This window comes from Leucoraja erinacea, chromosome 36 (assembly GCF_028641065.1).
Source record: "Leucoraja erinacea ecotype New England chromosome 36, Leri_hhj_1, whole genome shotgun sequence".
Taxonomy (NCBI): Eukaryota; Metazoa; Chordata; class Chondrichthyes; order Rajiformes; family Rajidae; genus Leucoraja; species Leucoraja erinaceus.
Genome location: NC_073412.1, coordinates 10,938,462 through 10,964,459, shown reverse-complemented (window position 1 = coordinate 10,964,459; position 25,998 = coordinate 10,938,462). Strand labels below are relative to the sequence as shown.

Genomic DNA, 25,998 nt, shown 5'->3' with positions numbered 1-25,998 from the left:
CTCTCTAGCTGGTGAGAGGACCATCCTATTGCCTGATAAAAGCTGGGAAGAAACTGTCCCTGAATCTGGAGTTATGCGTTTTCATACTTCTGCACCTCTTGCCTGATGGGAGAAGAGGGAGTGACGGGGGTGAGGCTGGTCCTTGATTATGCGGGTGGCCTTGCCGAGGCAACGTAAAGTGTAGATGGAGTAAACGGGAGAGAGGTTAATTTGCGTGATGATCTGAGCTAGGTCCACAGCATTTCAATTTATTGCAGTTTTGAATGGAGCTGTTCCCAAACCATGCTGTGATCAATCCCAAAGAAGTGCTTTCTATGGCACATCCACGGCTATAGGTCAGGACAAATTGCTGGTGATATTTATTCCTAAGAATGCTTGTATCTTACCCAGGTGTTCCAGTGATTAGTATAGGGTCAGGGAGATGGCATCAGCCATGGAACTGGTGTGGCAGAAGGCGAACTGCAGTGGGTAAAGTTTGCTTGGAAGGCTGGATTTAATGTGTTCCACAACCAGCTTTTCGAAATGCTGTTTGTGTGGCTACGTTTGTGAGAGAAGAAATGTGTCTGTGTCCATGGATGGTAGATGTCAAGACCACTGAATGGTACTCATTAAGACATGAGATCTTGTTTGTAATAGTGGTCTTCTTGAAGCAGGTGAGTACCTCAGAACAGACTAGGATAAGATCAAAGATGTCCGTGAATTCTCGCTCGTCAAGAAGGCTGGCCCTAGGAAATGGCAAACTTAAGTCTGATGGTGACGGATGTCATCGCCCTGTTGGCCTCTGCTGTTCCTTTGCAAATTACAATGAGGTTGTAAGCAGAGAGGAACTTCTTCACTATTAATTCATGACTGCACATTTTCACTAATTAATGGATGATTAGTTTAATCTGCCAGTTGATGCCAGTGTAATAGCATATGGGTTTAATACACATTCCTGAATTTCTAATTGTCACAGAAAAGGCTCCAGAAAAGAAGGGAAAGTCACTGGTTTTCATCAGTGTCAATGAATAAAGTTTAGCATTTGTGAGAGCTATGTCATCTAAAAGTGGCACTGCTCAAGAAAAGATACCCTTTTACAGTGAAGATATTTTAAAACAATAACTAGCATTTGTATAGAATCTTTCGCATATTCTTCTGTATATCACAACTTCCTTTGCATTAAGTACGTTTTGATTTATAGTCAACCATTGTAATGTAAGAAATATGACAACAAATTTGCAAGCAGTAAGCTTTCAGATAATAACCAGGTAATTTTGTTTAAAGTTATTGAATGAGGCATAAATTTAGGCCAGAACATGGAGACTATGCTTCTTTTCTTCAAAATCAAATTATTTTATTTTAGCATCTTCCTGAGGGCAGGCATAAACTTAATTTTATTGTTCAGTACACCTTCAGAACTACAGGTTTTTATGTTTGAGCTTCTGGAATGGAACATAAACACATAATTGCATGACCTTTGCATTAGTGCTACAAATTATTTCTCGCCAACAAAATAGTTTTAATGATAACTCTTCTTGAATCTGATGGTAGAAAATTTCAAACTTTCAAACGACTGGGGAGAGGAGAAGAGAGAATGACCGGTTTGTGAGTGGCCAGTCAGTATGTTTTCCTGTGGAAGCATGGGGTATGTCCGGGGTATGTCCACAAATCTGCAGTAGGAAAACGACATCAAATGAAAACTGTTACGCTGAATGGTTGCATGAATCCTCATTCTTGATATGGAGACCAATTACACCAAGTTAGATATGATACATTTATTCTGAAGTGAAAATACACTGATTTTCTTTTTCATTTGCCCAGATACTGATGAATGTGAGCGACAGCCATGCGGCAATGGAACCTGTAAGAACACAGTTGGCTCATATAGCTGTGTGTGTTTCACTGGATTCATGATTTCACATAATAATGACTGCATTGGTAAGATAAACATAGTGTTTTTTTTAGCTTAAGAAATACAGAGGTGTACAAGAATAAAAGAAAATGCTTTATAAAAATATTTTGCTATTCTACAATGACATGATTAAATTAATCACTTCCGGATATGAAAGGGAAAGCAAAGTTGCAAGGAAATCTTTACTGTTTAAATAATCAGCCCATTTTATATTGAAAAATATAAGCAATTCCATGTACCGACACTTGCAAGAACATAGAACAGTATGGCACAGGACCAACCCCGACGATGGACAATGTCTGTGCCAAACATGATACCAAGACCTACCCTTATCTGCCTGCACATAACCCATACCCCTCCATTCCCTACATATCTATGTGCTTTTCCACAATACCTGCCTCGCGTACCTACCACCCCTCCGCAATGCTTTCCAGGCACCCACCACCATCTCGATAAAAACACTTGCACCGCTCATCTCCTCTAAACTTTGCCTCTCTCACCTTAAAGCTATGCCCTATAGTATTTTATATTTCCATTCTGACTGTCTACCCTATTTATGCCTCTCACATTTTATAAATACTTCAATCAAATCTCCCCATAGAGAATTTGACTTTAACATTTTCTGAAGAGTTGACTAATTGAATTAAGTTAGGAACATAATTGTGAACATACATGGTGCTTCCTAACTAAGCTGGGAAACACAACTGCATGTTAAAGCCTTATTTTTAACTGTACAGAACTACTGGTGAGAATTTCCTGAAAAGGGCTGTATTGACCTTACCAACAAGGTCTAGTACTGATCTACAAATTATTAGATTTATTAATTTGATTTGCCAAGGTAAGCTTTGAATTCATAATCTTTGGTTGCTAGACCAGCACCATATAAAAAAACTAAAAATACAAATATTTTGTTGACAAATAAAATAACCAGACTTTGGTTTCACATTGTATTATCTAAATTCTGGCAGAAAATCCAGATTAACTTTTATCAATGTTAAATATTAATGCCGATAGTTAAAAAATAATCCACAATAACATAAAGTACTAAATTTGTGAATGTGATTATAATTTTGTTCCTTATTAATAAACAGATGTTGATGAATGCACTACTTTAAATGGTGCTCTCTGCAGAAATGGACAGTGCATCAATACGATTGGAACATTCCAATGCCTGTGCCGTGATGGCTATGAACTTACACCTGCTAGAAGAAGTTGTGTTGGTAAGAAACTTATTACTTTCAAACTTCTATATTTACTACAAATTCAAAAGTTATGCAAAAGCTACTAGGTTATAGCAGAGGACCACACTTTCCAATTGTTCATAAGACTTTAATCATTGTACAACATTACATTTTGTAAACTCTTCTTCGCCTTTCATTTGGCTCATTTTGGGTGTGGATAATTTTAGATGGATAATTACAGATAGTAATAATGAATGCTTAGAAAACCACATTGCATTGACTGAAATGATGCAAGAGTTTGCCCATTTAGCTCTGAAGTGTTTAACAATACCAAAAAAGTAAGCATTTCATTGTTCCAGCCTAGACCATGTTATTTATTAAAGCACCAATTTGCAATTTATTCATGAGTCATGATGGAGAATGACAATCACCGCAATAAGGAAAGCTGACAAATTACTTGTTTGCAGTGTATTTTAACATATGGATTGGCAATCAAGCTTGGTAAAAAAGTGAGATGCTATGTCTCCAATTTTCCATCACCATATTTTACATCTGTGAGTAATTTAAGCATCAGTGGTTGTCCACTGGACATGGTAGAAGCTTGAACTAGCTTTTTCCTAACTCATTATTAATTATGGAAATGAGTGTTTCCGTAAATAAGGGTACTGACCTGTGACATGGATGGCCAAATTTGAAAGTTATTAAATCATAATTAAATACCACAGCATTAAAAATGGGCCTACCTATGATCCTTTTGAGCTAATTTGTGATCAAAATAGAACAAACTTTGACCAAAATTCAATACTTTCAGAATTTGGAGGGAAAAATATTGTTTATAAGACATGTGGGACACTGTCCCTTATATTGATTTCTAAGATCCCTTATAAAAAATCGGCACATAACCCACCACGAGTCCCGTAGTTTACGTCAGGGTCATTACAATCACGTTGATTGATTTTTTTTTAATCGCGACAAGTGCAAAAAAAAGTTCTAGTATTGACGAGGTCAGACAATGGGAGGGACTACAGAATGAGACATCAATAAAATAGGTGAGCACACTAGATTTTTATTTCATGATTTTAAGTTCTATTCATTATTAAGTATTTCAATGGAAAGCTTAAACAAAAAATATAAACAATAAAAAAGAAACAATAAATATAAATCAGAATCGTTTATTGTCATTTGAACACAAGTTCAAACGAAATTGCATTTCTGCAGTCATCATCAAACAAAAAAACAAAAACACACAATTAACACAATTCCACACAAAATATCCATCACAGTGAATCCCCAAACACCTCCTCACTGTGATGGAAGGCAAAAGTCTTATCTCTTCCCTGTTCTCTGTGCCCATTCCTCTCCCGCAGTCAAGCAGCCAAACTGCTGCATCGAGCTGATCAAGGCTCCTGATGTTAGAGCCCCCCCCCAGCGGGCGATGGTAAGTCCCACGGCCGTATAGGCCGCGCCGGGCGATGTAAGGCCCTGCTCCGGGTCCATTTAAACCCCTCGATTTGGGCGGGCGAAGTTTCCCGTTGCGGGAGCTCCGAAAAGCGGTCTCCCACTAGGGACCCGCGAGCTCCCGATTTTACCGCCCACAGGGCCTGCAGCCGAAGCCGAGCTCCGAGCTCCGAAGTCGGGTCGCAGCCGCGCGCCACCACAGCACTCCAAAGTCGGCCAGCTCCGCGACTGAGACATCAACTGAGGCCCAAGACAACGACTGAGGCCCAACGACAACGGCAATGGAGACTCGACAAGGAAAAAGTCTCCTACCCGTACAGGGAAGAGATTTAAAAGTTTCCCCCACCACCCCCCGCATATACACAGCTAAAAATAATGTAAAAACAAAACCAAGACATCCACTTAACAGGGCAAAAAGAAAAAAAAGACAGACGGACTGTAGAGGCCGCTGCCGACAGGCGCCGCCATCTTGTCCAAGATGTACAAAAACGGTTACTTTGCTTTTAACTCACACGTTTCACACATGACCAAAGGGACACTGCTACTCACGTTGTGCTGCAAAAACTTGGGGCATCAGAAAATCCTCATAGATACCCAGAATCAAATTATCTAAATCCCAGAGTACCCAAGGAACTAGCCGTAATTGGAAGTTCTGCACACTCTTGGACAGTTCAAATGGATTGGAGGGTGGCATACCCCAATAATGCAATGTCATCATTTAAAAGGGAGAAGAGATGAAACAAGTTAGCCTGAAATCAATAGTTGGGAAAATGCAATTGTCATTATAAATATGTAATAGGAGAGCATTTGGAAAACAGGATGCAGTTGCAGGAGATAAGAAAGAAAACAAAAGGTATGTTGACCAGCAAGTAAGAGGATTTAAACACAGTAGCAGGGATGTGTTATGCAATTGTACAATGCCTTGATGAAGCCCACTTTGAGCATGGTGTGCAGTTTTGATCTTTTTATCTAAAGAAGGATGCTTTTGCTACAGAAAGAATGCATCGGAGTTCCACCAATCTTATTCCAGGGATGGCAAGCTGCCATATGAGGAGTTATCAAGCCGCTTAGCCTATATTCCCTCACATTGGAATAATGAAAGAGAATTTCATAGAAACCTACAGGTCTGCGGGAAAAATATTCCCAATAACGAGGGAGCAGAGTCAGAGCCTAATGACAAGGGATACAGTAAGTCATGATGACTTGGGGATGAGGAAAGTTTCTTCACACAGAATTCTCCAATACAAAAAGAGTTTGAAGCCAAATCAGTTAAGTATATTCAGGAAAGAGTTTCTATTCTTTGATACCTGCAACATGCCTGAAATTCAAGAGAGTCGGGGTGGAAGTTAGTGGAGTGGCCATTACCTAGGAGAAGTTGCCTCAGAAGCTGAAAGGGCTGAAGGTGGATGTCACCTGGACTGCACCCGAGGGTTCTGAAAGAGGTGGCTTTTGGGATTATGGAGGCATTCGTGATATTTCAAGAATCACTAGAGTCAGGAGTGGTTTCAGATGATTGGAAAATTGCCAATATTACCCCACTGCACAAGAAGGGAGCAAAGCCGAATAGTGGGAACTATAGGTTAGTTTGACTTCGGCGGTTGGTAAGATTTTAGAGTCTATTATAAAGGATGAGGTTACGGAGTTCTTAGAAGTTCACGCTAAAATAGGCCAAAGTCAGAATGGTTTTGTGAAGGTAATATCTTGCCTGACGAATCTGCTGGAATCCTTTGACGAAGTAAATAGCAAGGCAGACAAAGGAGAGTCAGTAGATGTTGTTTACCTAGATTTTCAGAAAGCCTTTGATAAAGTGCCTCACGTGAGGCTGCGAAGAAAGATGCAAGCCCATGGTATCAAAGCAGATACTAGCATGAATAACAGGTTGGCTGGATGGCAGAAAGCAAATAGTGGCAGTGAAGGGGGCTTTTTCGTATTGGCTGCCAGTAACTAATGGTGTTCCGCAAGGGTCAGTGCTGGGGCTGCTATTCGTCACGTATATTCATGATTTGGATGAGGGATTTATAGGCTTTGTGGCCAAGTTTGCAGATGATACAAAAATAGGTGGAAGTGAGAAAATAGGTAGAGAGAGCAGGGACTCTGCAGAATGACTTGGACAGGTTGGGAGAGTGGACAGAGAAGTGGCTGATTGAATATGTAGCAAAGTGTGGGGTCATGCATTTTGGTAATTGGAATAAAGGCGTAGACTATTTTTCTAAATGACGAGAAAACCCAAAAGTCAGAGGTGCAAAGGGAGTTGGGAGTGCTAGTGCAGGATTCCCAAAAATGTAATCTGCAAGTCGAATAAAGAAAGCAAACGCAATGCTAGTATTTATTTTACGAAGACTAGAATACCAAAACAGGGATGAAATGCTGAGGCTCGATAAGGTGCTGGTCAGGCTGCATTTGGAGCAATTTTGGGCAACCTTCTGTATCTGAGGAAGGATGTGCTGGCTCTGAAGAGAGTCCAGAGGAGGTTTACAAGAATGATCCCAGGGGGAACTCATTGAAACGTACCGAATATTAAAAGGCTTGGATAGAGTGGATGTGGAGAGGATGTTTCCACCAGTGGGAGAGTCTAGGACTAGACTCAGAATTAAAGGATGTTCCTTTAGGAAGGAGATGAGGAATTTCATTAGTCAGAGGGTGGTGAATCTGTGGAATTCTTTGCCACAGAAGGTTGTGGAGGCCGTCAATGAACATTTTTAAGGCAGAGATAGATAGATTCTTGATTAGTATGGGTGTCGGGTTATGGGGAGAAGGCAAGAGAAGGGGGTTGGAGGGAGAGATAAATCAGCCATGATTGAATGGCGGACTGGACTTGATGAGCCTAATGGGCCTTATTCTGCTCCTACCCTTATGACCTTAAGACTGTTCTGCTGTATTTAAGTGTCACAGAACAAATATGATGAATAGTATAAAATGGTTTATTTATATTTCAATTTAATTATGGAAAATGCATTTTTAAAGGTGACTAGACCAAGTGCAGACCCGAGAGGGGAAAGAGTGGGGAGGGAGAGTGGAGGGGGGAAGGGGGGAGAGAATTGGAAGAGTGGGGAGGGAGGGGTAGGGGGAGTGGTGGAAGAGGGACAGAGGGGTAGGGGGCGGGGGGGGGGGGGGGGGAAGGGGGTGGGGTAGAGAGTGAAGGGGGGTGGGGGGAGAGAGAGGGATGGGTGGGCAAGGGAGAGGGGTGAGGATAGGGAAACATAGAAACAAGATTCTATAAGATCCCCCCTCAATCTTGTAAATTCTAGCGAGTACAAACCGAGTCTATCCAGTCTTTCTTCATATGAAAGTCCTGACATCCCAGGAATCAGTCTGGTGAACCTCCTCTGTACTCCCTCTATGGCAAGAATGTCTTTGGGGGCATTGTGGCATCACACGATGGAACGTTCACCAGGGGCTGGGGCTGGTGCAAAGGCATATGTAAATGCATCCATTCCGATTGGACATCTGAGAGCATTTGGCAGATGGAGAGAGGGAGGAGAGAGGGGTGGGGGACGGGAGGAGAGGTATGGGGGAGGGGGAGAGATGTGTGGGGGAGGGGGAGAGAGGGGGTGGGGGAGGGGGGAGAGAAAGGGAGGGGGGGAGAGAGGTGTGGGGAAGGGGGGAGGAAGGGAGGAGGAAGGGGAGGAGGGGGTAGATGGGGTAAGGGGTAGAGGGGAAGGGGGGGAAGAAGAATGGGGAGAGGGAAGGGGATGGGGAGGGAACGGGGTGGTGAGGGGAGGGGTGGGGGAGAGGGAGTTGGAGAGAGGGTGGTGGTGGACGGGAGGATAGGTATGGGGGAGGGGGGAGAGATGTGTGGGGGAGGGGAGGAGGGAGATGGGGTAGGGGAGGGGAGGAAGAAGTTTGTGGAGAGGGGGGGTAGGAGGGAGAGAGGGGAAATAGTGGGGTGGGAGAGGGAAGGCGGAGAGAAGTGGGAAGAGGGGGGGGGGGAGAGGGGTAGGCGGAGTGGTGGAAGTGGGACGGGGGAGTGGTGGAAGAGGGACAGAGTGGTAAGGGAAGGGGTGGGGGGGGAAGGGAGGGGGAGAGAGGGGTGGGGTAAGGGGAGAGAAGTGGAAGAGTGGGGAGGGAGGGGTAGGGGGAAGGGGGGAGGGGGAGAGAAGGAAGGGGGTGGGGTAGAGAGAAAGGGGGGTGGGGGAGAGGTGGATGGGAGAGAGGGTGGGCGAGGAGAGAGGGGAGGGGGAGAGGTGTGGGGGGGGTAGAGGGGGGGGGAGAGTGTGGAGAGAGGGGGAAGAGTGGGGAGGGGGAAAGGGGGGGGGAGGGAATGGGGTTAGGGGGTGGGGGGGAGGGGAAAGGTGGTGGGGGAGAAGGGGGAGGGGGAAAGGGGGGTGGGGGTGGGGAGGAGAGGGAAGGGGGGGGGGAGGAGGGGATGATGTGGGGGGGAGGGGAGGGAGGAGGAGGGAGAGGAGAGAGAGATGGGGTAGGGGAGGGAGGGTAAGTGTGTGGAGGGAGGGGAGAGGGGTGGGGGAGAGGGAAAGGGGTGGGAGAGGGAGGGGGAGAGAGGGATGGGGAGGGGGAGGAGAGATGTGTGGGGGAGGGGGAGGGATGAGGAGGGAGGGGAGAGAGATGGGGGGGGAGGGAGGGGTAAGTGTGTGGAGGGAGAGAGGGGGAAGGGTGGGGGAGAGAGGGAAAGGGGTTGGGGAGGGAAGGGGGGGAGAGGGAGGGGGTGGGGGGGGAGGAGGGGAGATGGAGAGAGGGGTGGGGAGAGGGAGAGTGGGGAGGGGAGAGGGAGGGTGTAGGGGAGGGAGGGGAGGTGGGGAGGGGAGAGGGGGGGGGGGAGAGTGTAAATAGTGGGGAGGGAGAGTGGAAGGGGGAGGGGTAGGGACAGTCCATTCCCTTTCACCCCCAATCCTCTTTCTCTATTCCTACACACGTGATGGCACGGAGCTTCGAGGCAGGGAGGGAGGGGGGGGGGGGGGGGGGTGCGGGAGGAGTCACACTAAACCTGGCTCTATTGGGTCTGTTCCTCCAAAGGGTCAGCAATGGTTGCGGGGTGGGAATCTGGCTGGGGCTGGGGCTGGTGCAAAGGCATATGTGAATGGATCCAATCCACATCACACGATGGAACGAATCAAAAGGCAGCCGGACGGACGCGGACGCAGGCGGCAGCCACACAGTTTTAAATATAGACTAGACCAAGAAAGGGAGGGGGGGGGAGGTAATGGAAAGGCGAAGAGGGAAAGTGCAGACCCGTTGGGTCTGTTTCCCCAACAGCGTTTGCAGGGGGGGGGGAGTAGGGGCTGCGGCATCACACTCAAATTAACCACCCCCCAAACTCACAGGTGGGGGAAGGAGAACTCACACGTTGGGTGAGAAGAGGGGAGAGGAGGAGGAGGAGGTAAAACGGACAGAGATTGGAGAGAAAGGAGAGCGGGGGTAGGGGGTGAGAGAGGGGGATGGGGAGAGAGATGGGGGGAGGAGGGGGGGTGGGGGGAGGAGGGGGGGGGGGAGAGGGGAGGGGAAAGAGTGGGGAGGGAGAGTGGAGGGGGGAGGGGGGAGAGAAGGGGGAGAGAGTGGGAGGGGGGGAGGAGGAGAGTGGTAGGGGGGGATGATGGAAGAGGGACAGAAGGATAGGGTAGGGGGGGGGGGGGGAGGGAGAGAGAGAGGGGTTGAGGAGAGAGAGGGAAGGGGGGGGGGAGAGAGAGGGATGGGAGAGGGAGAGGGGGAGGGGAGGGAGAGGGGGGAGGAGAGAAGGGGGCGAGAAGTGGAAGAGTGGGGGGGGGAGGGAGGGAGGGTAGAGGGGGGTAGCGGGAGTGGAAAGGACGGGGGACGGGGGAGTGGTGGGAAGAGAGAACAGAGAGGTAGGAGGAAGGAGTGGGGGAGAGAGGGGAAGAGAGGGGTGGGGTAAGGGGAGAGAAGTGGAAGAGTGGGGAGGGAGGGGTAGGGGGAGTGGTGGAAGAGGGACAGAGGGGTAGGGGGAAGGCGGTGGGGTAGAGAGGGAAGGGGGTGGGGGAGAGAGGGATGGGTGGGAGAGGGAGAGGGGTGAGGAGAGGGAACATAGAAATTAAGTGCAGGAGTAGGCCATTCGACCCTTTGAGCCTGCACCACCATTCAATATGATCATGGCTGATCATCCAACTCAGTATCCTGTACCTGCCTTCTCTCCATACCCCCTGATCCCTTTAGCCACAAGGGCCACATCTAACTCCCTCTTAAATATAGCCAATGAACTGGCCTCAACTACCTACTGTGGCAAAGAATTCCAGAGATTCACCACTCTCTGTGTGAAAAATGTTTTTCTCATCTCGGTCCTAAAGGATTTCCCCCTTATCCTTAAACTGTGACCGCTTGTTCTGGACTTCCCTAACATCTTGAACAATCTTCCTGCATCTAGCCTGTCCAACCCCTTAAGAATTTTGTAAGTTTCTATAAGATCCCCCCTCAATCTTCTAAAATCTAGCGAGTACAAGCCGAGTCTATCCAGTCTTTATTCATATGAAAGTACTGACATCCCAGGAATCAGTCTGGTGAACCTTCTCTGTACTCCCTCTATGGCAAGAATGTCTTTGAGCATTGGGCATTGTGACATCACACGATGGAACGTTCACCATGGGCTGGAGCTCCTGCAAAGGCATATGTAAATGGATCAATTTCCGATTGGACATCTGTGAGCATTGGGCATTGTGACATCACACAATGGAACGTTCACCAGGGGCTGGGGCTGGGGCTGCTTATATGGGTGAGAAGCCAGTATTTTTTTTAATTTTGGGGGGGATGGGGGGGAGAAGGATTTGATTAAAAATGTGTACATAAACACGACGAAATGTAATCAGGACCGGATACTTTGAAAGACAAGTGAAATCTACCGAAATGGAAAAGATCTCGGCGGTTCTGCGTCTGGTTTCGGCGTAGCAAGGAATCAAAGGAAGAAAGGCAGAAGTTTAGGGGTAACATGAGGGGGAACTTCTTTACTCAGAGAGTGGTGGCTGTGTGGAATGAGCTTCCAGTGAAGGTGGTGGAGGCACGTTCGTTTTTATCATTTAAAAATAAATTGGATAGTTATATGGACGGGAAAGGAATGGAGGGTTATGGTCTGAACGCAGGTGTATGGTACTAGGGGAGAATACGTGTTCAGCACGGACTAGAAGGGTCGAGATGGCCTGTTTCCGTGCTGTAATTGTTATATGGTTATATGGCAGCCGTACATGTAAATGGATCCATTCCGATTGGACATCTGCGAGCATTGGGCATTGTGACATCACACGATGGAATGAATCAAAAGGCAGAAAGGCAGACGGACGGACGGACGACGGCAGCCACAGAGTTTTAATATATAACTAGACCAAATGCAGACCCGTTGGGTCTGTTTCCCCAACGGTGTTTGCGGGGAGGGAGGGGAAGTGGCTGCGGCATCACACTCACACTAACCATCCCCCAAACACACAGGTGGGGGAGGGGGGGGGGGGGAAGGGGAGGGGAGGGGAGAGGAGGAGGAAATGGAACAGATTTGGGAAGGAAAGGAGAGCGGGGGGTAGGGGTTGAGAGAGGGGGGATGGGGAGAGAGATGTGGGGGGGGGGGGGGGATAGGGAGGGAGGGAGGGGGAGGGGAGAGGGGGAGAGAGGGGAAAGAGTGGGGAGGGACCGTGGAGGGGAAGGGGGGAGAGAGAAGTGGAAGTGTGGGGAGGGAGGAGAGGAGAGGGGGTAGGGGGAGTGATGGAAGAGAGACAGAGGGGTGGGGGGCTGGGGGAGAGAGGGAAGGGGGTGGGGGGGGAGAGGGAGGGGGTGAGGAGAGGGAAACATAGAAATTAAGTGCAGGAGTAGGCCATTTGGCCCTTCGAGCCTGCACCACCATTCAATATGATCATGGCTGATCATCCAACTCAGTATCCTGTACCTGCCTTCTCACCATACCCCCTGATCCCTTTAGCCACAAGGGCCACATCTCACTCCCTCTTAAATATAGCCAATGAACTGGCCTCAACTACCTTCTGTGGCAGAGAATTCCAGAGATTCACCACTCTCTGTGTGAAAAATGTTTTTCTCATCTCTGTCCTAAAGGATTTCCCATTTATCTTTAAACTGTGACCCCTTTTTCTGGACTTCCCCAACATCTGGAACAATCTTCCTGCATCTAGCCTGTCCAACCCCATAAAAATCTTGTACGTTTCTATAAGATGCACTCTCAATCTTCTAAATTCTAGCGAGTACAAACCGAGTCTATCCAGTCTTTCTTCATATGAAAGTCCTGACATCCCAGGAATCAGTCTGGTGAACCTTCTCTGTACTCCCTCTGTGGCAAGAATGTCTTCACACAATGGAACGTTCACCAGGGGCTGGGGCTGGGGCTGCTTCTATGGGTGAGAACCAGTTTTCTTTTGAAATTTGGGGAGGGGCGGGGAGGGAGAAGGATTTGATTAAAAATGTGTACATAAACACGACGAAATGTAATCAGGACGGATACTTTGAAAGAAAAGTGAAATCTCTCCCAAAATGGAAAAGATCTCGGCGATTCTGCGTCTGGTTTTGGAGTAGCAAGGAATCAAAGGATGAAAGGCAGCCGGACGCCAGACGTCGGACTCCGGCAGGCACTCAGTTTTAATATAAGATAGATAGATAGATAGATAGATAGATAGATAGATAGAGAGATAGATAGATAGATAGATAGATAGATAGATAGATAGATAGATAGATAGATAGATAGATAGATAGATAGATAGATAGATAGATAGATCCCCTTAGTAGAAATTAAAATACAGAAGTTTGTTACAAGCTGCTTCCAGGAAGTTATGAAATATTTCAAACTTAGCACAAAAAGAAAACATGTTTGCAATGGTAATATTGAATGGGATTACAGCAATTTACATCTACGATTTACTATTTTACTCTTAACTCAACAGATGTCAATGAATGTTTGATTGACCCTCGTCCTTGTGCACCAGGCACCTGTCAAAACTTGGATGGCTCCTATAGATGTATCTGTCCTCCTGGATACTCACTGATAGATGAGAAGTGTATTGGTAAGGAATTTATTCTTGTTTTGAAAGAGGTCTGGGTAAAGGACTGGAATTTGTGTGGCACCACCCTTATTTTTTCACAGAGAATAGTTAACCAAGAGCTTGAAAGGAGCAAACACTGTCGTCTCCAGAAGTACCCTGTCTGCCACTTAGATACTAGAAAATAGTGTGGTGTTGGCTCGTATTCAAATTAGGAACAGAATTCTTAGTGTATGTTAATGTGATAAAGCGGAATGAATGCGAAACTCAAAAATATACACGATTGTTTAAACTTATCTGGGAGGAGTTGAAATGCTCCTCACATCTTGATTTCCTAAGCTAAAAAGTGTCTTCTAATTACTTTTCCCCTTCATTTTTCCCTTTCATATCCTTTCTTTAGCAATAATTCCTTCTTGATTTCTCCCCCTTTCCCAGGACTAACTGAAGACTGTTGCTGGTCACATAATAACTGCAACTGAAATACTCTTTGCCAGCAAGCTACCTTGAGTCATCCAATGGATGCTTACACTCTTGTGGAAATGAGGCTGAGAGTGTAATATTGGTTGTGCTGAATCACAGTTTCAGCACAACACTTAGTATGATTAATACGTGGCTTTTTTCTAGGTTATGCTTGTTTCTATTTTTGGTAGCCTCTAGTAACATGATTTGACGTGGGTAAAACATCTTCATGTATACCAACATTATGTGTCACTCATTAATACAACATCTCTCCAGCTGGTTGCCCCCTGCCATTCCTCTACATTGTTGGAATATCCCAAAGAGGTGTTTTATATTGAAAGTTACATCCTCAATGTAGCAATGTTACAAAATTTTGAGATTTAAAAAATCAAGTCTGCAATTTGTCCCATCAGATAAAGCATAACAATAAGTTTAATTTGACACATAATTCACTTTCATATCTCAAGTAATAAAAACGTTATGGCCATTTTCATACTCGGAAATTAGCATCTTGGTCCCTATTGATTTTCTATGGACATAACAAAAAAGCTGTGATTGTGGACAGTCAAAAGCCCATAACCTTCTTAAAAATTAAGAGAACTGAATGAAATTTTCAGTTATCATACATTGAACCATTCTGAAACACATATAAAATAATCTAACTTGGATGACCTGAAATTAAAGCATATAATTAGTTAGTTACCCAATTGTAGCTAATTTCAAACTTCAATTTACTAGATCTAAACATCTATCCATTTCTTAATAAATGATTAACATTTTTAAATAGCCTGTCCAAATAATATTCACAAATAATTCACAATAAAACATGATTTTTAAATCTCATTTACATCAATTTATAGGCCAAATGGAAGGAATTTAGTGTTCAATTGCTGTAAATTAAAGTCAATTTAAATCGGCTTTCTAGTGGGTTCACGTGGAACGCGCTGGTTTAGAACGTTCACATTGCACTGGATTTGTGCCCTCAAGTGCCCAGAAAAATACTGCGGGATATAAAGAGCCCAAAATGAGCTACTCGCTATAGAAAACTTTAATAACAGGGTTATATACATGCCCCATTTAATGTAAAAATAAGGTACATACCTTTAATTGTTTGCTTTATAAAACCCTGGGGCTGCGAGAGGTTGAGGAGTGAGATAGTGGTTTTTAAATTACTCTAACTATTTTACAAGGCCATAAAAACTAATAATACCTTTTGCGACGGGGTCTTTCAGCGATTTTCCATTAATGATTTACTAGGCTGAACATTTTCGATTGCAACAGCCTAGTAAAAATCGCGTTTTAAACCCGCCCCCTCTAAACAGCGCCAAAATCACACACAAGGGGTAGGGCAGATGCTCAGCCACGATTCAGGTAGGTTTTGTAACATACCTACTCAATAGGACCTGGAATAAGATTTTTTGATGGTAAACGCACTAAGCCGAGTAGTTTTTACAACAGTCAGCATTTAAATGCACTACTGAACGCAATGCACAGCCCTCTGGGCCAACCTTTCAACTATTTGAGCAAGCATATATTCAAATTTTTGTTTAAATTAACCTTCAAAAGTCATCTTTTCAAATTGTTAAACTTTTTATTAGCATTCAAAATCAAGTTTAGGGTGGTAAATACAGAAAGGTTTCCATAAATTGAAGTCCAACCACAATGTTTATAGTAGTGTGAATCACTAGCTTGTTATTGTGTTTACGTAAACTACAGTTCGGTTTCCAGAAAGAACATTTAGCTGTGTTATTTGATGTACACATTTAAGTGTAAACAATCTTACAAAGAAAGTGACACAAAATTTAAATAAATTCTAAAATTCATAACCTCATAATTAACATTGAAACTTAACTAAAGCAAAATATTTCATCTAATCATTTAATTGGATTAAAAGCATTGCTGCAGGACTATCATTTTAGTCATCTAAGGCCATCTCATGTGAACAGTTCTGATAAAAAATTACTGACCTAAAATATTAACTCTATTTCAATCTTCACAGATACTACCTCACCTGCTGGATATCTGTTGCACTTTCTATTTTTATTTCAAATTTCCATAATTTGTAGTTTTTTTGCTTTTTTTAAACCCAGTTAGATTGCAATGAGTCTGCGTTTTAGGACTGAAATATGGATAAATTATAACCATTTAACTCTCAGTTACTGGATGCACAACACCACAAAAAGAGCTAATCACTGGCCTTTGCTTCCAACCAAAAATGAAAAATTCCAAACTGTTATTCTGGATTCATGTGAACCTGTCTTCTACACATGGATATAGCAATGCTGAATTTTCAGATCCTCGCAAACAATATTGAATCAGTAGTACAGAAATAGGGCCTTTCAACTCGCCACCCATGACAACCACGATGCTAATCACATTGGCTTGCATTTAGGCCTGTGTTCCTCTATGCTTTTCTTACGCAAGTACCTGTACAAGTGCCTTTTAAACATTACCATTATATTTGTCTCTGTCATCTCCTCTAAGAAGGAGGGTCTCAACCGAAACATCACTCATTCCTGCTCTCCAGAGATGCAGCCTGTCCCACTGTTACTCCACAATTTTGTGTCTATCTTTGGTTTAAACCAGTATCTGCAGTTCCTTCCTACACATTTCCTCTAACAGCTTGTTCCAGGTAACCAGCATCTTCTCTATGAAATGCCTACCCTTAAGATCTATTTGAATTTCTTCCTTCCTACCTCCAACTTGTGCCTTCTTCTTCCCCACTGCCATGAAAAAGACTCTTGACAATCTGTCCTATTAAAGGGCCTGTCCGACTGTACGAGGTAATTCAAGAGTTCTCACGAGTTCTCCCCTGATTCGAGCTCGTGTAATGTACGTAGGGGCTCGTACGAGTAAAAAGTAACAATTTTTTTACTTGTGGACATTTTTCACAGTGTTGAAAAAACGTCACGAGTTTTCCAGATTTCCCGAGTACCTACCATTACTCGTATGAGTCGTTACGTGACATCCACGAACTCCTACGTACATTACACAAGCTCGAATCAAGGGAGAACTCGGGAGAACTCTTGAATTACCTCGTACAGTGGGACAGGCCCTTTAGGCCCCTCATAATTTTATAAAGTACTAGACCAAGGGCAGACCCGTTGGTTCTACTCCCCCAACGCAGCCGTTCCCTACCCGTAGCCCCCACGGGAGACGTGGTCCTCCAACTCAAGCAGCTCAGGAATGAGCAGTGCGGCTGGTTTTAAATGGCGTCTTTGAGGCGAGATGCGGGCGCCAGCGGCCGTTATGGTCGCTGGCCAGCAGGAGGCAACAAAATGAGTGAGTTGGGGGGGTGGGGGGGGGGGGGGGGAAGGATTTAATGACAAATGTGGACATAAACATAACAGATCTAATGAGGAGTGGATAGTTGGAATGAAAAGTGAAATGTCTACCCAAATGGCTGTTTCTATGGGTGAGAAGCCAGTTTATTTTTGAAATATTGGGGGTGGGGGGGGGGGGAGGGAGAGTTGGATTTGATTAAAAACATGTATTGTAATGAAAAGTGAAATGTCCACCCAAATGGCTGCTTCTATGGGTGAGAAGCCAGTTTATTTTTGAAATATTGGGGGGTGGGGGGAGAAGGATTTGATTAAAAACGTGTACTTAAACACGACGAAATGTAATGAGGAGCGGGATACTTAGAAAGAAAAGTGAAATCTCTACCGAAATGGAAAAGATCTCGGCGATTGTGCGTCTGGATTCGGCGTGGCAAGGAATCAAAGGAAGAAATGCAGCCGGCAGCCGTACATGTAAATGGATCCATTCCGATTGGACATCTGCGAGCATCGGCCATTCCGATTGGACATCTGCGAGCATTGGGCATTGTGACATCACATGATGAACGAATCAAAAGGCAGAAAGGCATCCGGACGGCAGCCGGTCGGATGGCACGAGAGTTTTATATAATATCTAGACCAAGTGCAGACCCGTTGGGTCTGCTCCCCCAATGGTGTGATCCCCCAACCCAATATTTCACCATGCACCCGTCTCCTCCAATGGAACTGAAGCCGTTCTCAAAAGTAAGATTCCAGCACTGCCCTGCCTCTTTAAAAAAAAATCCAATGGCACCTCCCCTGCCTGCTGCAGCAGTGAAAAGTTCAGTGTTCCTGTCTTGCAACTTTGTTTCGAAGTGTGTTGGAAGCTGACATGTAAATGGAGAAGCCTGTTTATTTTTGAAATACTTGGGGGTGGGTGGGGGGGGGGGGGGAAGGATTTGATTAAAAACGTGTACTTCAACACGACAAAATGAAATGAGGAGCGGATACTTAGAAAGAAAAGGGAAATCTCTACCGAAATTTAAAATATCTCGGAGATTGAGCGTCTGGATTGGGCGTGGCAATGAATCAAAGGAAGAAATGCAGCCGGCAGCCGTACATGCAAATGAATCCATTCCGATTGGACATCTGCGAGCATCGGCCATTCCGATTGGACATCTGCGAGTATCGGGCACAAATCGAAAGGCAGGAAGGGCGCTGGTCGGCAGTCGGTCGGATGGGGCCAGAGTTTTAAATATATACTAGACCAAGTGCAGACCCGTTGGGTCTGCTCCCCCAATGGTGTGATCCCCCAACCCAATATTCCACCATGCACCCGTCTCCTCCAATGGAACTGAAGCCGTTCTCAAAAGTAAGATTCCAGCACTGCCCTGCCTCTTTAAAAAAAAATCCCTGCCTGCTGCAGCAGTGAAAAGTTCAGTGTTCCTGTCTTGCAACTTTGTTTCGAAGTGTGTTGGAAGCTGATAGGAATGAGCAGCCGTCAACGAATCAAAAGGCAGGAAGGGATCCGTACTGCAGGCGGACTGATTTGAGTTTGATGGATGGATGGATGGATGGATGGATGGATGGATGGATGTTCGTTCGTTCTCAGGCACCTCTCAGTCTCCTACATTCTTGTAAGAATAAACCCAGCATATCCAGTTTTTCTTTATAACTACAACCTTTTGTTCCAGGCAACATTCTGCAGAATATCATCTCTATTCTTCAGATCGCGAACACATCATTCCTGTAGTGTGGTGACCAGAATTGTACACAATGGTCTAACTGATATTTGTAAATCTGCAACATGATGTCCCAACTGTTATTTATAATCAATATCTCCGCCTATAAAGCCAAGCACTACCCTAGCCACCTGTGTCACTGCTTTCAGCGAGCTCTGGACTTGCACCTAAGGAACCTTATGTATGTCAACATTCCTAAGATGCCTGTCATTTACTCTACATCCAACCAGTATTTGACATGCTAAAGTGCATTACCTGGATGAATCAGACATTCTACCTTTATGCTCAGTTCTTCATCTACATGTCTCTATAAACTTTTCTAGGTGAGAAACGGGTCAGAGTGATCTCAGCTTACTTTATACACAACCCATTCACAATTTTATACCAGCAAATAAAGGTGGCATAGTGGCCAGCTGTTAAAGCTGCTGCCTCACAACACTAGAGACCAGGATTGGATCCTGTCCTCGGTATGTAGAGCTTGCATGTTCTCCTTCTGACTGTGTGGGTTTCTTCCGGGTGCTCCGGTTTTCTCCCACATCCCAAAGACCTGCAGTTTGTAGATTAATTGGTCACTATAACGTTGTTCCTAGTGCATAGGGAGTGCATGAGAAAGTGGGATAACATAGAACTAGTGATAAAGGGTGATCAATGGGCAGCATGGACTCATTGGGCCAAAGGGCCTGCTTCCCTGCTGTATCTCTAAACTCATCTAAAATACTAGATTATTTGAATAATTTACCATTAAGCAAGAAGGTATTCCACAAGTTTATTTAGATCTGGCTCCCTTCCTCTTGTTCAGAGGCTAATAAACCGAGAGGAAAGTAAGACCTACCAGCTTCACCTTAACATCATACTGCAGCATACCACTGCCCTCCTGATTGTAGCCTCTCTCCCTGACCCACCTACTTCCTATGCTGCTCATGTTTTGCCTCCCTATGCAGCTCCAGTTGACAACACCTTGATGTTAAAATAGCATAAGGCCTCTTTTTTACTATTCGGTAACTGTGCGGATGTCAACTTGGATGGCCTTGGTGTGTAAGAAGATAGAGAACAATAACAAGGTTTTGCCTTGAGTTAGATGGAATTTTCCATATTTATGGCCTTACCTGGTTTACTCCATTGTAAATATTGGGTCACCCAGCACAAATGTTTCAAACTACAACATACTTCCATAACAAATAATGAATGTTGCCACACTGAGATCTTATTTTGTTTTTAAGATATTGATGAATGTTCATCCGACCCCGGGTTATGTGAAGCTGGCACATGCAAAAATACTGAAGGAAGCTACACATGCCGTTGTGCTCAAGGATCTGTACTGTCGCAAAATTTAAGAAAATGCATTGGTGAGCCTGTAATAATAATCATCCATAATTAATAAAACCTCTATTCCAGGATTAAAATGTAAAAATGTTTGTGCATCATACAGAGCTTCTACCAGAGAATAATAATTAAAGAATTAATTTCTCTCACATCCCTAGATAAAGAGAATATAGAATCCCCAATCTCTCCCTGGGAGATGTATAAAGATTGCCAAAGTGTGTGGTTAGAAGTCAGATGAATTTTAATGCTGAGAATGCAGGTATATTTGAGTAGAAAGAATGGGAAGAGACAATTTAAAATTACGGGTACAATTCAAAATGCGAGACAAGATCAGAGTGATATGGGAGTATGGAAAGTTGGTTAAAATTGTTACAGGATCTGGGGCTTTATAAAGAAAGAAATACAAAGATGTAATGATGAACCTTTATAGTACACGGGTTTGACCACAGGTGAAGTATTGTTTCCAGTTCTCATGCATTTTTGGAAGGATGTGAGCATCCTAGAGGGGATATGAAAATATTTACAAGAATGCTTCCGGGGAAAGGAGAGTTGAATTAAAAGATTAAAGTGAAAACAACATTTTTGTTAAAGGAATATAGGTTCAGTGGAGATTTGATGGAGCTGTATAATATGATCCTGGAGCTTAGATTGGACTTTGTTGGCCAAAAACGAAGATGTCAAATGGAAAATTCAAGTAAAGCAAATTGAGGTTCAGAGTGACATTTGGGAATTAAGCAAAGTTTTAATGCAAAATGCACCTCCCCCCACCCTGCCCCCAAATCTCTGTTTGGTTTCTATGATATATCTGAGTTTTATTCTTGTTTCACAATCTCATAATGGCTTATTTAACTTTCATTGGCATAACTTTGGTCCTCATGTTAAAAAGCAGCTATAAAAGTTTCCAAAGGTGATGGAAAGACTGGAGGAAAAGCTAGGTGCTGAGAGCTCTTTTATACCCGCATTAAGGATGCAATTAAGCACACCTGAGCAATTACAAATGCCTGTGAAGCAATGTCCCAAACCTTTATGGTGCCCTGAAATGGGGGGACTATATATGAACACAGCTGTAATTTCTACATGATGAAACCAAAATGTGTAAAAATGGCCTTTATTAAAATCTGACAATATGCACTTTAACCACATTAATTGTTTTTATCTCAAATTGTGGACAACAGAGGCAAATAAATAAATGGGTCTTTGTCCCGAACATTATGGAGGGCATTGTATGTGTGTTTGTGTGTACATGTGAGTATGTATATATACACATTGAACATTTTTTTTTCTCTCTCATTTATTATATCGTTTGCAGTGTACTATGTTTACATATTCTGTTGTGCTGCAGCAAGTAAGAATGTCATTGTTCTATCCGGGACATATGACATTAAAACACTCTTGACTCTTGAATCTTGAATCTAATGTCTGTGCGGGTTTTGGAATCAGCCAAAATGTTCAAGGGTAGGTTTGGAGAGATATGGGCCAAAAGCAGGCAAGTGGGACTAGTGTAAATGGGACATGTTGGTCAGCGTGGGCAAGTTGGGCCAAAGGGCCTGTTTCCACAATCTATGACTAGGTAATTGGATGGGCATTTAAGGGGAAATTAATTGCTGGGAAATGGGAATCAAGGGATATAAGAGTCGGTAGGAAATGACACAGAGGGAGAAGATGAATGTTCTTGATGAATGGTAACGCAGGCTCCAAAGACCAGGTGGTCTATGTCTATTCTTATTTCTTATGTTCCTATGAAGGTTGTGTTCCCTGTACAAAGATAGTCAAACTCATCAGAAATAAATTTATTGTTGAATCTTTGAGGATGAGGGACATACAGTGTAATTTCAGAATTAAAATGTTTGTGACTGAAATCATGTTTCTGCACTATTATTGTTCAGAGATAATAAAAAAATGATAAAGTAGTTAATTTGTCCTAAGTATTCATGACCACATAATTCTTACAATGAGTATCATAAATTGTTACAGAAGTAACTTATTTAGTACTGACGCTTTCAATTTTTTATTTCATTTATAGATGTGAGAGAGAGCTTTTGCTTCTCTAAATTCGAGAATGGTGTGTGCTCTGCACCCAAATACAGAAACATCACAAAATTTACGTGTTGTTGCAGCTTCATGCCAGGTGAAGGATGGGGTGTACCTTGTGAGATATGCCCCAAAAAATCAGAAGGTAAGCACATGGCAGTGCACTAAATTCATATCTACAAATGAATTAATTCAAATACATATTAGGATAAACTTTTGAATTTCCATGCTATTATTTTTTTAATTAAACAGGCATACTAATTGTAGGCCTGTTGGGATGAATTATGTTGGCAGTGCCTGGTAGTTTCAGTGGGTACCGAGGTGTTCAGCTCCCAAATAAAGAAAGACCATTGTAAGTCCCAGATTCTTGCCAGCCAGAACTGCATTTAGATCAAAGTTCCCATTCATTTACATAATAATTCTTCACCAGAGGATTAAGAGTTATTTATTTATACAAGGTAACAATTGATTTTTAGCAACAAAAAAGAACTGCTAGAGGAACGCAGCGGGTGAGGCAGCATCTGTGGGGGGAAAGGAATTGTTAATGTTTCGTGTCAACACCATTATCAAAATGTGAAGAATATTGCTTCAAGAAATCTAAATAATTTTTTAACATCTCGGAGCATCACAAAGATTTAACTACTGTGCCAAAGCCCTGCCAGTTTTGACAAGAGGCAATGTTCCATCCCTGTCCATTCCCCCAACAAAGTGGTTTTCATGCATGTCCAATATCTGAGGTCTCAGAGGAATGCTGCTGCCTAGGGCATACTTGCCACTGAGACCTCAGTATGTCTTGCCAAACATTCCACATTCCAAGGGTCAGCTCAGGCAGCCTAGATAAACGCACACAATATGGCACAATTAAATATAATTGAATTATAATAATATTATGTAATGGAATCATTTTTCAGAAGTAACCCAGGCCTGTCTGAACAAATATAACTTAAAAATCCAAAGAAGAATGATGATGCCTAGACAACCAACTAAATAGCATACTAAAGGGCCTGTCCCATTTGGGCGTCAATTGCGCGTCACGCAGATGGCGCACAAAGATTTTGTACATCCCAAAATCCTGGGGCGGCGCGCGCAATCGCGCATAACTGCCTACGCACCACGTACCATGCGTGAATCACGACGCGTGCATCGTGATGCGTAAATGATGTCATGCAAATGACGCCCAAGTGGATCAGGCCCTTAAGCATTCAAATTTTTGAGGAAGTTTTGCCCTGTGCATTGTCAAAATCTTACAATTTTATATCTAAAAGCACTGCAAATATCTTCACCACTATAAGCAGCAGTATATGAAGGATTGACGTCAGAGAATTCTTCCCATGGATGGACTTCAAGATAATAACAATACAACTGCAAGCTTTCTCAAGAGGCAGATGATATGATAGTCTGTTGGAAATTCCTCCAATTCTATTAAGTCAGACCAGACCTCCACAGGATTAACCTGTCTACTCCCACTAGCCCACTGCCCTCTCCACTGCTACTGTAAGGCCACATCTCATTCGTGCCTGTTTGCCTTCTCCGGTCGCATTGTTGGATTTTCGCATTGTTGGATTTTCATTCTCTGACATGTCACAGAAGAGAGGTGATAACCTATGTACAGACATACATCTGATTTCAAGGGTACATCTGTAAATCCATTTTGTAAAACTTAGTTGATTTAGCTTTTTCAATTTCATTGTAGATGCATTTGAAAAACTGTGCCCCAGTGGCTTAGTGGGAATTACAATTGATAGAGATGGTGCACAAGTAGGTAAGGTCTGATATTTCTTGTATTTACTGTGGAATTAAAGTAATTGTCTGTTTGAATGCCTACAATTGAAAACGTAATGAAATCAAAATACATGATATATATATATAATTATAGTCAACAATATTTGAAACGAATTGCTTGATGTATAGTTCCTTCTTGTGGCTATAAAATTGATCAATTTGGAAAAAAAATATTATACTTGAGAATTTACTACCACAAGAAAGAATAATCCATGAAGCAGGCAATTGAGAGCTTTGCTCTATATAGTGAGGAAACAGCAACGTATTAATTTCCTGAAGGAAATTCTGCTATGTGTCTTTTTTGAAATATTAGACTTTTGATTATTGGATTTGTTTTATTGATTTATATAAAGTAGATGCATTCATTTAAAATGTGAATCAATTTAATAATTGGCAATATTATATTTCCACTGACAATTGAACTATAAACGTTTTCTACATTTTTCCTTGTGAAAGACACGGATGAATGTTCTATAAACCCAGGAATGTGTCAAAACGGGCAGTGCATCAACACTGATGGTTCCTTCCGCTGTGAATGTCCATTTGGTTTCAGTATCGATTATAGTGGAATCAAGTGCGTCGGTGAGTTCCCTTTAATTGTCAAGAAAACAAATAATACAACTAATATTCTTTGTTATCACGTCACTTTCCAAATGGGCAATTCCTTTCTGGTTTAAGATTCATAGTAACAATTATACTTCCCTCCAGCATTATTTATGTTATTAACTGTGGACCACAATGAAGGTATTACGGGAACAGCAACAATTTTGATCTCACTTGAGGGAAATTGCCAAAACATAGCAAAACTTAATTATTTTTAAATGGGAAATGGCTCTGAATTCCTAGTGTGAAGGAAGTGATGTAATATGTAAGTGAGATGTTAGAGAACAACCAGAGTTCTTTTCAGTCCTTACTTTAACTTGACGTGTTTTTTTTATTGAAAGTAAACATTTCCTGTATAATATATACCTTATATTTTGTAAAGTTTGACAGGATTGTAGTATCAGCCAGAAATTCTATCAATTTCACTCCCTTTGGCCCCAACACCAAGTACATCAGCGTGAGGTAGGTGCCATGATCACATGTTGACAGAAATGAGCCCAGTGTTGATATTGCACTTTAAAGTCTACATTACAATGGCGTACCCTGTATCTATGCAAAAAATGAGCACAGCTCATTTTAGAAATATCAATCTCTCAAACAGGCATGAAGTTTTGGAAATAGTAGTATACATATTTTTAAACAAATACATTCTAGATTATGTAGCTGCTACATTAAGCTAGAAGTGGAACTACTTTCAAACAGGTCAGAGAATGTAAGGTCAAGAGGTTGCATTTTATGTCCTATTTCCTATGCAACAGATACCGATGAATGCTCTGTTGGTAATCCCTGTGGCAATGGAACATGTACTAACGTTATCGGAGGATTTGAGTGTGCATGTGAAGAAGGATTTGAACCAGGACCCATGATGACTTGTGAAGGTAACTTTTTTTATTTTATTTTTACACAAGTTATGATATAAAGTCCTGGTATTTGACTTTATACTGCTGTTTATTTTGGTGTATGTGATTAAAAATTATCAGAGTGAAGCATGAAATCAGATTTTACCAGAGTGAACCGTGAAATTGATCATTTCAGGAGTTTTGCATGAAAATTAGACTGCGTTGTTCAGTCAGCCATCATTTGTCACTTCCAGAGCAATTAAGTGTTATTTGTACTTCTATTTCAACCTGAAATTCCCATGACCTGCCCACCTCAAGATCCAGACCCTCTAATTTCCCTGAGGTCCAATCCCTTGCTGCTTTGATTGCCCTAGGGTCCCATCCCGATGACACTTGGTCATCGACCATCAAGTCAATTTGTCATTTTGTCAAATAAGTCCCCAATGCTCTCTTCCCAACTCTCTCCAGCTACCTTTGCCTTATCATGATACAGGTGGTTCAA

General features: G+C 43.1%; 1 protein-coding gene across 1 annotated transcript in view; it reads left to right on the top strand.

Annotated features, from left to right (window-relative positions):
- Nucleotides 1-25,998, top strand: part of LOC129713552 (fibrillin-1-like) — a 312,091-nt gene that overhangs the window by 230,587 nt on the left and 55,506 nt on the right. The window contains exons 46-53 of the mRNA XM_055662676.1: nucleotides 1,801-1,917; nucleotides 2,983-3,111; nucleotides 13,365-13,484; nucleotides 20,139-20,264; nucleotides 22,265-22,417; nucleotides 23,966-24,034; nucleotides 24,511-24,636; nucleotides 25,416-25,535. Coding sequence (XP_055518651.1) covers nucleotides 1,801-1,917; nucleotides 2,983-3,111; nucleotides 13,365-13,484; nucleotides 20,139-20,264; nucleotides 22,265-22,417; nucleotides 23,966-24,034; nucleotides 24,511-24,636; nucleotides 25,416-25,535 — 960 coding nt within the window. The remainder of the gene's footprint in view (nucleotides 1-1,800; nucleotides 1,918-2,982; nucleotides 3,112-13,364; nucleotides 13,485-20,138; nucleotides 20,265-22,264; nucleotides 22,418-23,965; nucleotides 24,035-24,510; nucleotides 24,637-25,415; nucleotides 25,536-25,998) is intronic.